Source organism: Pteronotus mesoamericanus, unplaced genomic scaffold (assembly GCF_021234165.1).
Source record: "Pteronotus mesoamericanus isolate MK-2021 breed Mesoamerican mustached bat unplaced genomic scaffold, CSHL_Meso_final contig_90, whole genome shotgun sequence".
In the NCBI taxonomy this organism is placed as follows: Eukaryota; Metazoa; Chordata; class Mammalia; order Chiroptera; family Mormoopidae; genus Pteronotus; species Pteronotus mesoamericanus.
In genome coordinates, this window is record NW_026555277.1 from 4,428,675 (window position 1) to 4,441,907 (window position 13,233).

Below are 13,233 nucleotides of genomic sequence, written 5' to 3' on the forward strand. Positions count from 1 at the left end.
ATGTGTTAACAGGGGTGTTACTGAATGTGCCTCTTCCTGAGAATCCAGGGCACAGGGTGGAGGGGTTTGTGTTACAGGATGGATACAAATATGGCTAAATGTGTAAGTTGGTGGGAGTTTGAGGAATTTCAAACTGAAATGGTCTCTTCTCCATATGTAATAAGGATGTGAGGTTATTGTCCTCAGAAACTTGCCAGACTTGAATACTATAACTTTGTGTATCACGTCTGGGCCTTTTGGCTGAGATCGAGTGTAATTTGTGTCAACCGTCTATTTCAGAGATTGGCAGCCTGGGGCGGGGGGGGGGGGGGGGGGGGGATGTTGTTTGAATAACCATCTGTAGCATGAAAGCAGCCATAGATAACGAGTGAGCATGGCTGTGTGTTCTGGTGAGAATTAAGAAAACAGGCAATGGGTTGTATTAGGCGGGCCCATGGGCTGCAGTTTGCTGGCTCCTGGTCCACACACACAGAATCACAAACTACAGCTTGACACTGTTGCTCAGCAGGGGACTGAGTGGTAGATTTTGAATGATTCGTGAATATAGAAAAGGTGTTGAAGGAATAGAAACAAAGGAATCTGGGAGTTTCGGGTGCTACTGAGTGTGTGCTGAAATGATCCTTATGTGCAGTGTACCATCAGGGATGAGCTAGATCAAAAGAGGTCATTCCCAGCTTAGAAGAAAGGGCCAGAGGATCAAGGTCTCAGGTGGGTTGAGAACAGGTTTGTTGATAGTGGAATGATAATACTAGAAGGATGGTAGTCTTTAATTGGAGAGTGAAGTGCTGAAGTTTCAGATTTCAAAGAATTTTCGATTTGTTATGGCCTTGGAAAATGAGCTGACCCAGCAGGAGTAAAAGAGAAGCAGGCAGGCTTGTGGATAGATGCTCTGCGATAGAGGCAGTGGGCTCTGGGCAGAGACGGGTAGGTGCTCACCTCCAGCCACTGGTTCGCTCTACTACTGCCGGTGGCAGTTTTCTGGTCGGGCTCACTTTCCTCATTTGAAAAAGTTAGACAACCTACTTTCTGGGGCTAAGAGCATTCAGTAAATTAATATGTGAAATGACTGATATGTAGTGCACAGTCCGGCTTTGGCTGCTGCTATAGTTACTGTTTTGTTATAACCGATGTCACAGTACTTAGAATCCTGACAGCAGTTGGGAAAAGAATGGCAGCAGTAGCACTTACTATGCACTGGGCATTATTCTAAAAGCATCACGTCTGTTAACTCATTCAGTACACACAGCAGCTCGATGAGGCCGTGTGACATTCCTGGGGTCCAGAGCAGCCAGGAAGTGGGAGAGCTGGGCTGCGAGGCCAGGAAGTTGAGGTCCAGAGTTTGCTGCCCACACACATTGTGCTGCCCAGATTCTGGAGGGGAAGGCAACCCAGAAGTCAGTCAGAATGGTTGAATTGTAGGTGGTATACGTTCATATTGATATATTCCAATTAATTGTAGTTCACTTTAGTATTCACGTTCTGTTATGAGAAAGTATGTTTTAGCCATACATTACATCTTCAAATAAAACCTTTTTAAACTTCTGGTATTTTTACCTTGGGTAATCAGATGACTTAAGTTTGAGCTGAGTCTTAAAATGGCACATCAGTTCTATTCAAAGATACGAATTTTTGTGTTATGGAGATGTTAACATTTTTTAAATTTTCTGCTGAAAAAGTGTTTTTTTACCTTCTGTTCTAGGTAACTCAGCAGTTAAAGGCTCGATTCTTACCAAGTCCAGTTGTTATTAAGAAACGTATTGAAGGACTTATTGAGAGAGAATACTTGGCACGAACACCTGAGGATCGCAAAGTATACACATATGTAGCATAAAATGCGTTCAGAAATTTGATTTATTCTTGGACTGACTGTACTCTTCGCATGGACTGGGAAGTTCTTTTAAATCATTAAATATTAAGGCGACCATCTCTTCTATTAAATTACATGTTCTAGACCATTCAGATCAAGCCTTTACTCCCTTTGAGAGTTTTCAACATCACTTGATTGAGCTTCAGGCTTTACAACGTTTAACCCTGTAGAGATCATCTTTACATCTCCTCGGGAAAATGTGAATGTGCCGCGTTTTGTTTTCAATACTGTATGAAAACAGGAAAAAATAAAACAAAAATTTAGAAAATACAGCTCATTAAAATAAAATTGTTGGATTTCATTTCCCCAGGTCTTCAGTGTTGATGTAAATGTGTTTTTTGTAGTGTTGCTTAGCACTTTGCGCATTGTATAAGTTGGGTAACAAAAATGGTAAAAGAAATGACATGATTCCCAATTATCTTGCTCTGCTTAAGGCATTTCTTTAGCTAGTCTTGTTTAATTTAAAGGTTTGATAAATATACAAAGACCCAAGCATACAATTTGAGCATGCTTTATTCTACCACTTGCACTTACTAATCTTAATAGCCTTACGACCAGGAACCTTTGTTTTGGGCTCAGTACACACCCTGATTTGGTTTTTCCCTGTTGTAATTTGAGAATTCCCAAATTAACTCTTAAAATGATTAGGTTTTGTTCTGCATTATCACTAGAGAAAGAAAATATTTTAGTATGTATAAATTGTACAATAATTTTTCGCTGTTGTACTCACTGCTAATAGTGGATTGTATAAGGCAGTGTTTTTATTTCATTTATTGTTGACAAAAATAAATGAATTTAGCATACACATACCCACTAATTCAAGTATGTCAGAGCACAACGTTGGCAGCTGGTTATATTTAATTCAGCCCCTTTGAAAAGCACATATAGTCTACACTTTGTTTATAAAATATTGTAGGTTCCCCCTCTCTTAAATATATATATTTTGGTGAAGCTGGGGTGCATGTTAATTTTGTTTTGAAATGCATTCTAAAGATGCAATAAATATGATTACCTTGATATTTTTTAACAAGATCTTCAGTTCTTGCAGCTAACGGTGTTTTGGAAAGTGATTAAGCAATATTTTTCAAACCCGATGATTCTTGGATATTTAACTATTGTCCTCCAAAGAATATCTATCGTTTCATGTTTTTAAAGATGTGCTTTGTGCTGAAGATTGTCTTGGTTATCCTGTGCTTCCAACTTCCACCAATGTTTTTTTACCTGATTGATCTGCCAAGGATTATAGTTTGCTTTATTTTTAATACCTGATTCAGAGTATTTTTATCTTCAACTTTATTTAATTTTGTTTCATTTGTTTTCATAAGACATTGTTTCAGATATGTAATTGGGGCAAACCACTATAGATTTCTATTGGATAGAGAAATGAAATGTTACTAAGAAGTTCAAATAACTGACCCTTCATTGACTATCAATACTGTTGATACCTTTATTAGAATGTATGTCTCAGAAGATGGTTTCTGTTTAAGTTTATGGTCAAGTTACAACAATTGAATTCTAATATGGATTAAAAATTCCATATAAATCTTTTTCCCCATGCGTCTTGGGTTATAATTTTCCTTTATAGACTTGCAGATATGCTCTTAGTGCATTTAATTTTGTCTTCATTTGTACTGTAGAATTATAAACCTTATGCTCTAAATCTGCATTTTCCACTTTTACATGATGCAATTAAGATACAAATGAAACTATGATGAACATCAGTCTCAGGTTATTTTCATCATACTTAAGCGATAATAGGTGTGAAAGCTGAAGGGTTTCACTTTCTTATTTTTACATAATTGAAATTTCTGTAATAGAAATCTGCAGGAAGACACTGGTATTTCAGATTTCAGAATTTTTTTATTGCTCTCAATTCCCACTTACATGGTAACACCTTGGGAATTAGAATAACTCAGATTGTGATGTTAATAAATAACGAAGAATGTAAAAACTTCATTTGAAATTTAAATGAGATGTTAAAAGAGAAAGTTAAGTGCTAGTTTAAACTATTAAAAAATCAGTAACTTTAAATTTATGTCATTGTTTCAAGTGTGGACATAGAAATGAAATCTAGAGTTTAGAGACATGCTTGTCAGTTTTGGAGCACAAGTTTGATATTTATGCTTCAAAATGCTTCTATATAAGTTAAAACATTTCTGAATTGCAGTGGAATTGCCTGGGTGATGCAGCCATTTGCACTCATGTGCATTGCAATCGATTGCAGTTGAGTTGAATGATCAGAGAATGATGCTGCGTTGAAAAACAGTTGGGTCACCTAACACGCTTATGTGTTTTAACTCATAAGTATTATTTAGGTCTGTAATATGTTTTGGCATTGCTTTCTTTTTAGCAAGAAGTCATCCATGCTATTTTTGTTTCTTCTTAAGATGTTATTTATTTATTTTCAGAGAGGGGAAGGGAGAGAGAGAGGGAGTGAAACATTGATGTATGAGAGAAACATCAATCAGTTGCCTCTCGCATGCCCCCAACCAGGGACTTGGCCTGCAGCTCAGGCGTGTGCCCTGACAGGGAATCAAACAGTGACCTTGTGCTTTGCAGAGTGATTCCCAACCCACTGAGCCACGCCCATCAGGGCTTTTTTTTTTTTCCTGTTTTTTAATGTCTTAATTTCAAAGAATAATGCATTCTAACCATTTATTTAATCCTATTGATGTGAATAAATTTTGGTGACATACTTGAAGAAATTTAAGGAGGGTGGATACGTAGTTATCCAACTGCAAAAATGATGTAACCTTTGTTCACTTGTTAAATTGTAATGCTCTGGTATCATCAAATCCAGGACAGTGTTTACTTTGAATTGTTATATAGATATATTATTTAAAGATTGAAAATTCATTGCAATTGGGGAACACAGCCTCACAAAATAAAATGTGGTGATTGCAAGGATTCTTTATGTCGGTGAATTTTAAAAGGGGGTGGGGGAAGGGATATATGTCTCTAAAGGATGTATTAGAATCACCTCTATAGCATTGTGTACCAAACATGTTCTACTCCCAGACCCGCAAGATGCTGGGGTGCCTTCTCAATAAGCATTCTTGTCATGGTAAAGCACTGTTGATGTTCTAGTTCCTCAGTAACAAGTGAAATTGTGAAATTTCAATACTCAGATATGAATGTACAGTCCAAATAATACCTAAAACTTTTAAGAATTCTTGCAGTTTGGGGATAAATTAAAATCTCAAACTTCTGCACTTGCGATAAGTAAATGCCTCAGCACACTGGCATGTGGTGGGCGTAGGCACTCAGTAAAGCTCAGAAGAATGTGCTGAATGATCACTAAATGTCTTAGAAGAAAGTCTTAAAATGATAAAATTTGTACTGCATTATTGGGGGTATGAGAAACAATATATAAGGATTATATTTTTACTTTTATAAATGGAACCTATTTGATCTTGGGTTTCAACTAATTAAAAAGTAGAAAATGTGGACTGACTGCTGGGTTGTTGGCAGACAGTTTTAAATGCTGGTTGTAAAGCTCCCTCAAGTCAAGCATCCTGTGAAAGCAACCAGACTTTCTGCTGTAAAGATTCATTCAAGACCCCACTCATAGATAGTGAGGAGCAGGAATTTGGGTCCAATTCATTCTCATTTTGAAATGTGTATTTTTGATGAGTTAATGTGTCCCCAGTTTTGGAAGAATCTGGACAGAACTTGCCAATTGAATTTGGATCTGAAAGTAAGTTTTCTTGGTGAGTGTTGTGGTGAAAGTTTATTTTGATGAATTAGAAAGTGTTCCTTGGAGAACTTGAGATTGTGGAACTTTTATAGATCCTGACCAAGAGAAAATTTTGTGATACTAGTTGTGCATATTAGTGTATATGTTTTATGTGAATTGTGTTTATCTGTTTATAGAACTGTATAGATCTGTAGAATTAATTTTAACATTTCCTATATCATGCTGTATTAAAAAGTAACCACTAGACTGATGTTTTAAATGGAGTGGAAATGTAGGACGGAAGAGACAGATAAACTTAGCCAAAGGGCATGGCGTCATTTGGGGGGAGGACATCTCCATTTTGTTCTTTGTAGCCTTAGCAATAGGCAACCAGTTTGTGTAAGTACAAAATGGAGAGGTTCTGTCCAAAACCCACTGCAATTTTACCTTTGAAGAGGGAGGGTAAAAGGGAATACCTTTGCAATGTGAAGGAGTCGATACATAATGTGTTCATCGCCTTTTAGAAATTGCCCTCCAACGTTTGCCTGTGAAGCCGTTTTGCAGTACTAAGGAAAGTATTTACTGTGTTTTTAACCAAAATTAGCATTGTCCAAATTTCTAATAAGGCATTTGTATTCACCAAACTGACTTGAACTGGTTAGAAAATAATGCAGTCCATTCTCAAAGAAATCAAAGGGTGTTCTCATTAAGGTAATACAAGAATGCTGCAGACTAAAGCTATTCCCAAAGAGGAGTCTCGAGTGCTCTGGTGTTTTAAAACAATTTCCTAGGGAAGCCTCAAAACAAAACTAATGCCTCTCGTAGATTTGATTTTGTAGGTTCGTGGTAATCTTGTGCAGCCAGATATGGGAACCATTGCTTTAGATTATAAGTTACAATAAAGCATACAAGCACCCACTTTTACTAATAAGGGAACATCATTGGCTACGATGCAAGTTGCGAGAGCTGTAACATCATGTATGTGCTCGCTGCGCCTCAGCTGGTTAAGGCAACATGTTGGTCTAGGTAAGAGGTTTAATCGAAAGTGGAACGATTTCATGCTATTCATAGTCGGGTCACAGTGACCATCCCGACTGACAGAGCGAACCCACCTCACCGGGGAGAGGCAGTCACGGCGCCCCTTGCAGCCTGTGGTCTAACAGTTTTCATAGGCGCTTCCACGGGGGGACACTGGGTTTAAAAACTTAAGTATTCAGAGCTCAGAGACCTCTATCCTGTTAGCACAAGTGTAGCTAACAACGCGAAAAGTGATTCTAAGTAAAAAAAGCAAATGTCTACGGAACAGATTGGGACTTTTTTTGCGTTAGAACCTCAGGTTGTGAAGCAATTTAGTGAGACCTGGGTGACAAAAATTGGTGTGTTTGTGCTGCCAACTTTGTACGGTCATGAACAACTGGGAACTACCGTGTGGGCCATCGAAGTGTTTCCAGGGGAACTCAGCTGCCTGTGTCATGACCACCCGCTCAAATCTGACAAGAAGTGATTCCTTTAAGACCATGATACCACTCTAATATTCAGACCAGACATCGGATTATTTTTCAGTCACGTACATTCATGGAATCACCCATATTTTCTTTTACCAGGAATTAAGCAAAGTATATGTTTTTAAAATTGTTTTTTCTCTTGAAAACAAAAATTGAGGGTCATAAAAATAGCTCCTCCTTCAGGTCGGTGCATAGAGTAAGATTTAAGTGCATAAGGAAACCTCTAAGCTCCTCAAGGGGGAATTCACAAGGTTGGCGAGACAGGGAGGGCTTCCGCCAGCCCGTGCTCCGGCCCCAGTGGGTGCGCTTTGGCCATTTCCCGCTAAGGCCCGCTGTTCTCATGGCCCTGGGCACCGCAACTGCTGTTTCGGCCCAGGTGTGGGTACATAGCCCGCTCCTATTGACTTCTTTTTACAACTTCTCCACGGGCTTCAGCTGGCAGTGGCAGATCTGGGTGGCAAATGCCACTACTGTGTCTGAGGGAGAAGTCTCCCTGTAGCTCCTAGGAAACGTGGGGCTTGGATTTACCAAAGCAACGGCGGCGGCATGCTGCCACCCTGCCCGCTCTTAGCATCATACACCCTGTCTGCAAGTCCTGGGGCAAAGCCGACTTCATTCCATCTTCTAGTAACAGCGTTCGCCTCTGAGGCAGCGCAGGGTCCCCCTGCCGTGTACCGAGTAGGCCTGCAGCAAACCTGAGCCGGTGCGGTGGCCGCATCACACCGCGCTCTCACCGACTGGACCTCCCGCGTGAACACCGGTGTATCCACTGAGCCGGTTCACACCGCCTCCCTTCTTTGAGCTAGGGTAACTCCTTGAAATATAAAGCTGGGTTTCTGTTATGAAAGTTCGGCAGTTCTTGCTTAAAGGGTCCATGTTTGATACTTAGTTTTTACAATCACTGGAGCCAAAAAGGGAGTTACTAAAAGTTATAATACATCACAATGTTGAAATCATTTTGTGTCAATGTTTTGCACATATATGCATGTATGTATATATGTATATACATGTGTGCAAATTGGCATAAGCATGATGGATGACAGTTCTTAAAATGTAATGGATGGCTGGGTAGATCGGTAATTTCCGCTATAAATTACTACTAGATACATAGCTTATCAAGTCGCAAACAACATAGTAATAAGTTTAAATCCATTTTATTTCACTACCTTCACTAAGAAACAGTTGTATTATTACATATCAATAAAATTCTATGATAGGCAGAAAATGCTCACATACATGCAGGCCTTAACATAGGTGGAACTCTAGGAAATGTGTTGACTAAGAAACTAAAGTTGTGTTCATAAGTTAAGTTCTCATGGTTACATATGCTATCAGATATGATGATGTAAATAACTTATAAAAATAAGCCCTAGAAATGCATAAACAGAAAGATGTCTACATATAGTATACAAAAGTTACATTTTATCTAAAGCAGCCGAATATTTACATGATTTATATTCTTTTCACAACTTCTGATGTAATTTTTGTGCAACTGTGTTACACACGTTGGCATCTTTTTAAAAAAAGGTGATGGGCATGTCACCTGATCTGTCTCTGAGACCGGGTGGGTGACCGTCAAGTGCAGTTGTTAAAGTTCTTCCTGTGCCTTCTAAAGGGTCCACAGCCCCCTTGCTTCTCTGCTGGATGGAGGAAAACAAAATGACCACCTGGCTTGGTGAGAATTTGTTTATCCTTTGCTAGGCATCTTGGGTTTGGATTCTAAAGTGCAGGGGAAATCTAACCTCCAGAATAATGACGTGTACCTGAATAATATAAAGCTGCCCCTCTCCATGGACTACTTTTTTATTGACTTTATTGGGGTGACAATGGTTAATAAAATGACGTAGGTCTCAGGTGTACAATTCTATAGTACATCGCCTGTATACTGTCCTGTGCGTTCGCCCCAAGGTAAGCCTCCTTCTGTCATCTTCTGCCCTCCTCTACCCTCTTCTACGCACCCTCGCCTCTCTTCCACTCTTGTAACCACCATGCTGTCGTCTGTGTCCGTGAGGTTTTTCCCCCTTTGCTTCATCCCCTCAACTTTTCCACCCACGCCCCCCGAACCCTTCCCCTCTGACAGCTGTTCGTTCTGTGTCTATGAGTCTTTCTATTTTGCTTCTTCAGTTTGTTCCTTAGATTCCACATGTAAGTAAAAACATAAGGTACTTGTCTTTCTCTGACTGGCTTGTTTCACTTAGCAAAATGCTCTCCGGGTCCTTCCATGCTGTCATAAAAGGTAAGATTTCCTTTTTATGGCCAAGTAGCTGTATAAATGTATAAATGTACCACAGCCTTTTTATCCATGCATCTGCTCATGGGCACTTGGGCTGCTTCCAAATCTTGGCGATTGTCAATAATGCTGCAGTGAACGTAGGAATGCATATATTCTTTCCAATTAGTGTTTGGGTTTCTTCGGATAAATTCCCTATAAATAGAAATGCTGGGTCATAAGGCAGTTCCCTTTTTAAATTTCTTTTGAGGTATCTCCATAAAGTTTCCACAGTGGCTGCACCATTTGCATTCCCACCAACAGTGCACAGATCCTTACACAAGATTCCCAGGTGAGAGACTCGGCTCCTAAAAGAATTCTCAACTCCTTTACACCCCCCACCTGCTAAGTGGTGGGAAAATTGTTCAATTTTGGCCCAATGGAGATTGATTCCAGTTTGGCTGAAAACAATAGTTTATACAATCTCTAGGCTTAAATCAGTTTACGGAGGGCTAACTTCAGTCTTGTAGTTTCTAACCCCCTTGTCCCTTTCTAACATGGTGTCTGGAGCACGGGATGGGGACAGCCGTCTCATGTCATTTCGGGGTAAAAGGAGCCCTTGATTTCACGCTGGTCCTCGGATGTGCACTTGGGTCTGAGAGTCGACGGTCCCATCCTGTGGGGGGTGTCTTGCTGGTGTTTGCGTCTGGCCTCTGGAAGGGATGACTTCACAGTGGATTCTTTCCCTGCTCCATCAGGGCCTGGCGCCCCTTCCCTCTTGCCTCGTCGTCCTCCCTTTGATTTCCACGGAAGCTGAGACCCCTATCCAGATGTTCCTTCCCAGCTGTAGCTCCACATGCCACCCAGAGCCGGTGGGCTCAGCATCCCCTACCTCTCGGGCGTGAGCGAGGAAGATGGGGGCCGCAGGTGGGGACCCCCCCGTGACACCTGCACAGCCCGTCCTCCTCCGGTCAGGGCCGCCCGGCTCCTCCGGTGCAGCCCGCAGCCTCGCAGGAAACTCGGGCCTCATCACCACCTTAGCGCAAGTCTCCGCCACCAAGCGAAGGCTCCCAGACACAGGGACGCCCGTTTCATTCCCGCCTGCGTGTTACAGTCTCTGCTGGCCTCTTCGCCTTGTCCTTCCAGCCATCATCCCCCAGGACCAGAAGGGACAAACTCCTCTCACTCCCTCTGGTTAATATCTCCCCTGTTATTGACCCCATCTCCTTGGTTAAACACACCCCCATCTCCCACTGGCAAACAAATATTTTTTTTAAATAAAGTATAGGAGCATTAGTGCTTTTTTTTTTTTTTTTTTTTTGCCTACCATTTGCTATACTGAGTAGACGCAAAGGAATTTAGGCATCTCTTTGTTTTCAATGGACTGTCAAGCATATTTGCCTATTGTCTTCCTGCAAAATGTCATTTAAATGTCATGTCAGAAACTGAAAACTCTGTTCATCATTACAGTTTTTCTCTACAAATGAATCTCGTTAATTCTCCTTTTCCAACATCTCTTGATGGCAGACGAACACCTTGGGCTCAAGTTTGGAAGGCAGGAGAGAAAAGCATATAAATTTCTTTAAAAACATTACCTCCATATGCTACAGAAACTTCATGGTTACACCTAGATAGTTGTCATAAGGTAGTCATGAAGTGTACAGGTGATAAAAAAAATTAAAATAGGAGCGTCAAAATGTAAAAAAGTAAAAATTTTAGTAAAACTTTTGCTATTTACTTTCAATGTTGGTCAGTAAAGCAAGATAAGATGTCAAAAAGATTTTTAAAATCCTGTTTGAAAAATTGAGACTGCTCTTCTAAGTAACTCCTGTCACAAAGGAAATCAAAACTGAAACTACAAGCTCCTTAGAATGGAATGACAATGGGAATATTAGATATCAATAACTACGGAATTTGGCCACACCACATGCTAAAGAAAATTCAGGATTCAATACTTTTGTTAATAAAAGACTAAGCATTCAAGCACATACTAAAAATAACCACAAGTCAAAAGAAAAGAAAAGGATATAATAAACACAAAACTAGAAATTAATTGATAAGCAAGAGAATATAGAAGTCATGGATAAAACCAAGAGTTTGACCTTGGGTGGGAGAGAGTGAATTAATCATGGATACGTTTTTAGCAAAATAAATTGGTTCTCAAGTTCATTCGAAAGAACAGATAGAGAGCATTCATTAAAAATATCAGATTGTTGGACACACATTTAACCTCCTCTCCCTCCTGAAATCCGACAAAAATGAGAGTAAGGGTATTTTTCTTTGTTTGAATTTTGCATAAATCCTCAAGGCCACAGAGCAGGAGAATGTTAGGATCTGCTAGGCAGATGGGTCAGGACAACTGATGCAGCACTTCCTAGAAAGGATCCTAAAGGGTAGGATCCAGGCAGCGGGGGAATGTGTACCCCTTTGCCTGAGAGGGACTAGCAGATTTTCTCCAATGACACAATGATGCCAGAAACATTGTGCTTGAAATAGAGGGACTGATGGTGGGGACCAAAACATGTGAATAAACTGTGTAGCTACTAGGAGGCCACTGATGTTTCAAAGGGAGACATCCAACAGATCCCAGAAAAAAATTAGACAAGCGATTTTAAATGAAACAGAAAAAGATTGAATGCACTTTAATAATTACAATTAAAATTAATTAAAATATCCTTCATAGAAATGTAACCTGGGTTTTTCCCAAGGAATTTGGACAGAGTATTTGGTTCTAGCACATCACAGCCTTCTACTCTTCTATGATTCATCTCACGCTCTTTAATTATGCTCGTCAGTTAAAAATACAGCATACCGAGGTTGGTTTCTGATTTTAAATTCTTAAACTTTAAGATGACTGCATTACAAAGCATAGAAAAAATTTAAACTTGTATAACATGTAATGTTTTAACTCTGTAAAATGTTTCAAATAATATACAGGACTTTTTTTTTTTTTTTTACTTAAAACACAATTCATATATGAATTCACTTGAAGATGAATATTTTCCCCATACTGGACTTTGTCTACAAGTGTGCCGCTTTAATTTACAAAAGTAGCCCATTATAGCATGACTGAGGTTTTGCTACATTTTTGGAAAGTAAGAGTGAATCATGGAAAGAACGGAAGCTTTGGGTGTGACCTCAGGACAGGCAGAGGCTTAACCTTTCTGAGAGACTTAAGTACGGAAGGTCAGGCCAGAAGGGTTGGTCCAATCAAGCACCCACGCCAAGTTTTACTTGTGTGTGCGTTTTGCCAATGTTTTGTTTAGGATATTGAGTTTATATGCCTTTGCTGGAGCCTGCACTCTCCAGTTTTATCTTAGTTGACACCATATCAATTGTCATATTCAGCTTTGTGACACATTTACATAACCTGCCTGGCTTCTGAAGGCATTTGAGTCTGTGGCTCGTGGAATAAGATCTATTCCATCTCCAAAAATTGTACTAAATAGGCGCTTGTTGAATCCACCAGGGGTCAGCACACCAAGCACTACTACTCCCATAGTAATATATTTTGAACAACAACAAAAAAAATTAGAAGGCTTAGAAAAGAAAAATTCCTTTTGAAACGTGTATATGATCATAACTATATTTTTCTCCTCTCAGGCAAGTTTGCCGCCCCTGCTGACTCTGCAGAGCTTTGGTTCTTCACTCTGAGGCCCGGGAGCTCAGCAGCCATTAACTCTGATTTCTAGTCAAGATGACTCCATCAGTTAGCCTTTTGGAAATTAAAGAACTACATAGCACGTAAGCTTCTCTAAGAAGTGTCACTGCAAAGTGTTTACTTTTTTTTCAGTCCCTATTTATTGAATCAATATCTGTTTTACCATGAAACCCTTTTATTCACCTGATTCCTTCATGATGCACTTTGGAAAATGCTGTTTTCAGCTGTTTAGCTGAAGAGGGCACTGAAGAACCCAATGTTCGAAGCACCTTAGAAATCAGACACCCTTTGTAAAATCATCTTCCTTTTGAACTT

The 13,233-nt window shown here is 39.9% G+C and overlaps 1 protein-coding gene across 2 annotated transcripts in view; it reads left to right on the plus strand.

Annotated features, from left to right (window-relative positions):
* Nucleotides 1–3,470, plus strand: part of CUL3 (cullin 3) — a 91,746-nt gene extending 88,276 nt beyond the window's left edge. Inside the window, exon 16 of one of the 2 annotated variants that reach the window (XM_054585608.1) lies at nucleotides 1,700–3,468. In XM_054585608.1, the coding sequence (XP_054441583.1) occupies nucleotides 1,700–1,831 (132 nt within the window). In that variant the 3' untranslated portion in view covers nucleotides 1,832–3,468. Of the gene's footprint in view, nucleotides 1–1,699 lie in introns of both variants that reach the window. The other variant, XM_054585609.1, reaches the window with a different exon arrangement.
* Nucleotides 3,471–13,233: the final 9,763 nt, after the last annotated feature.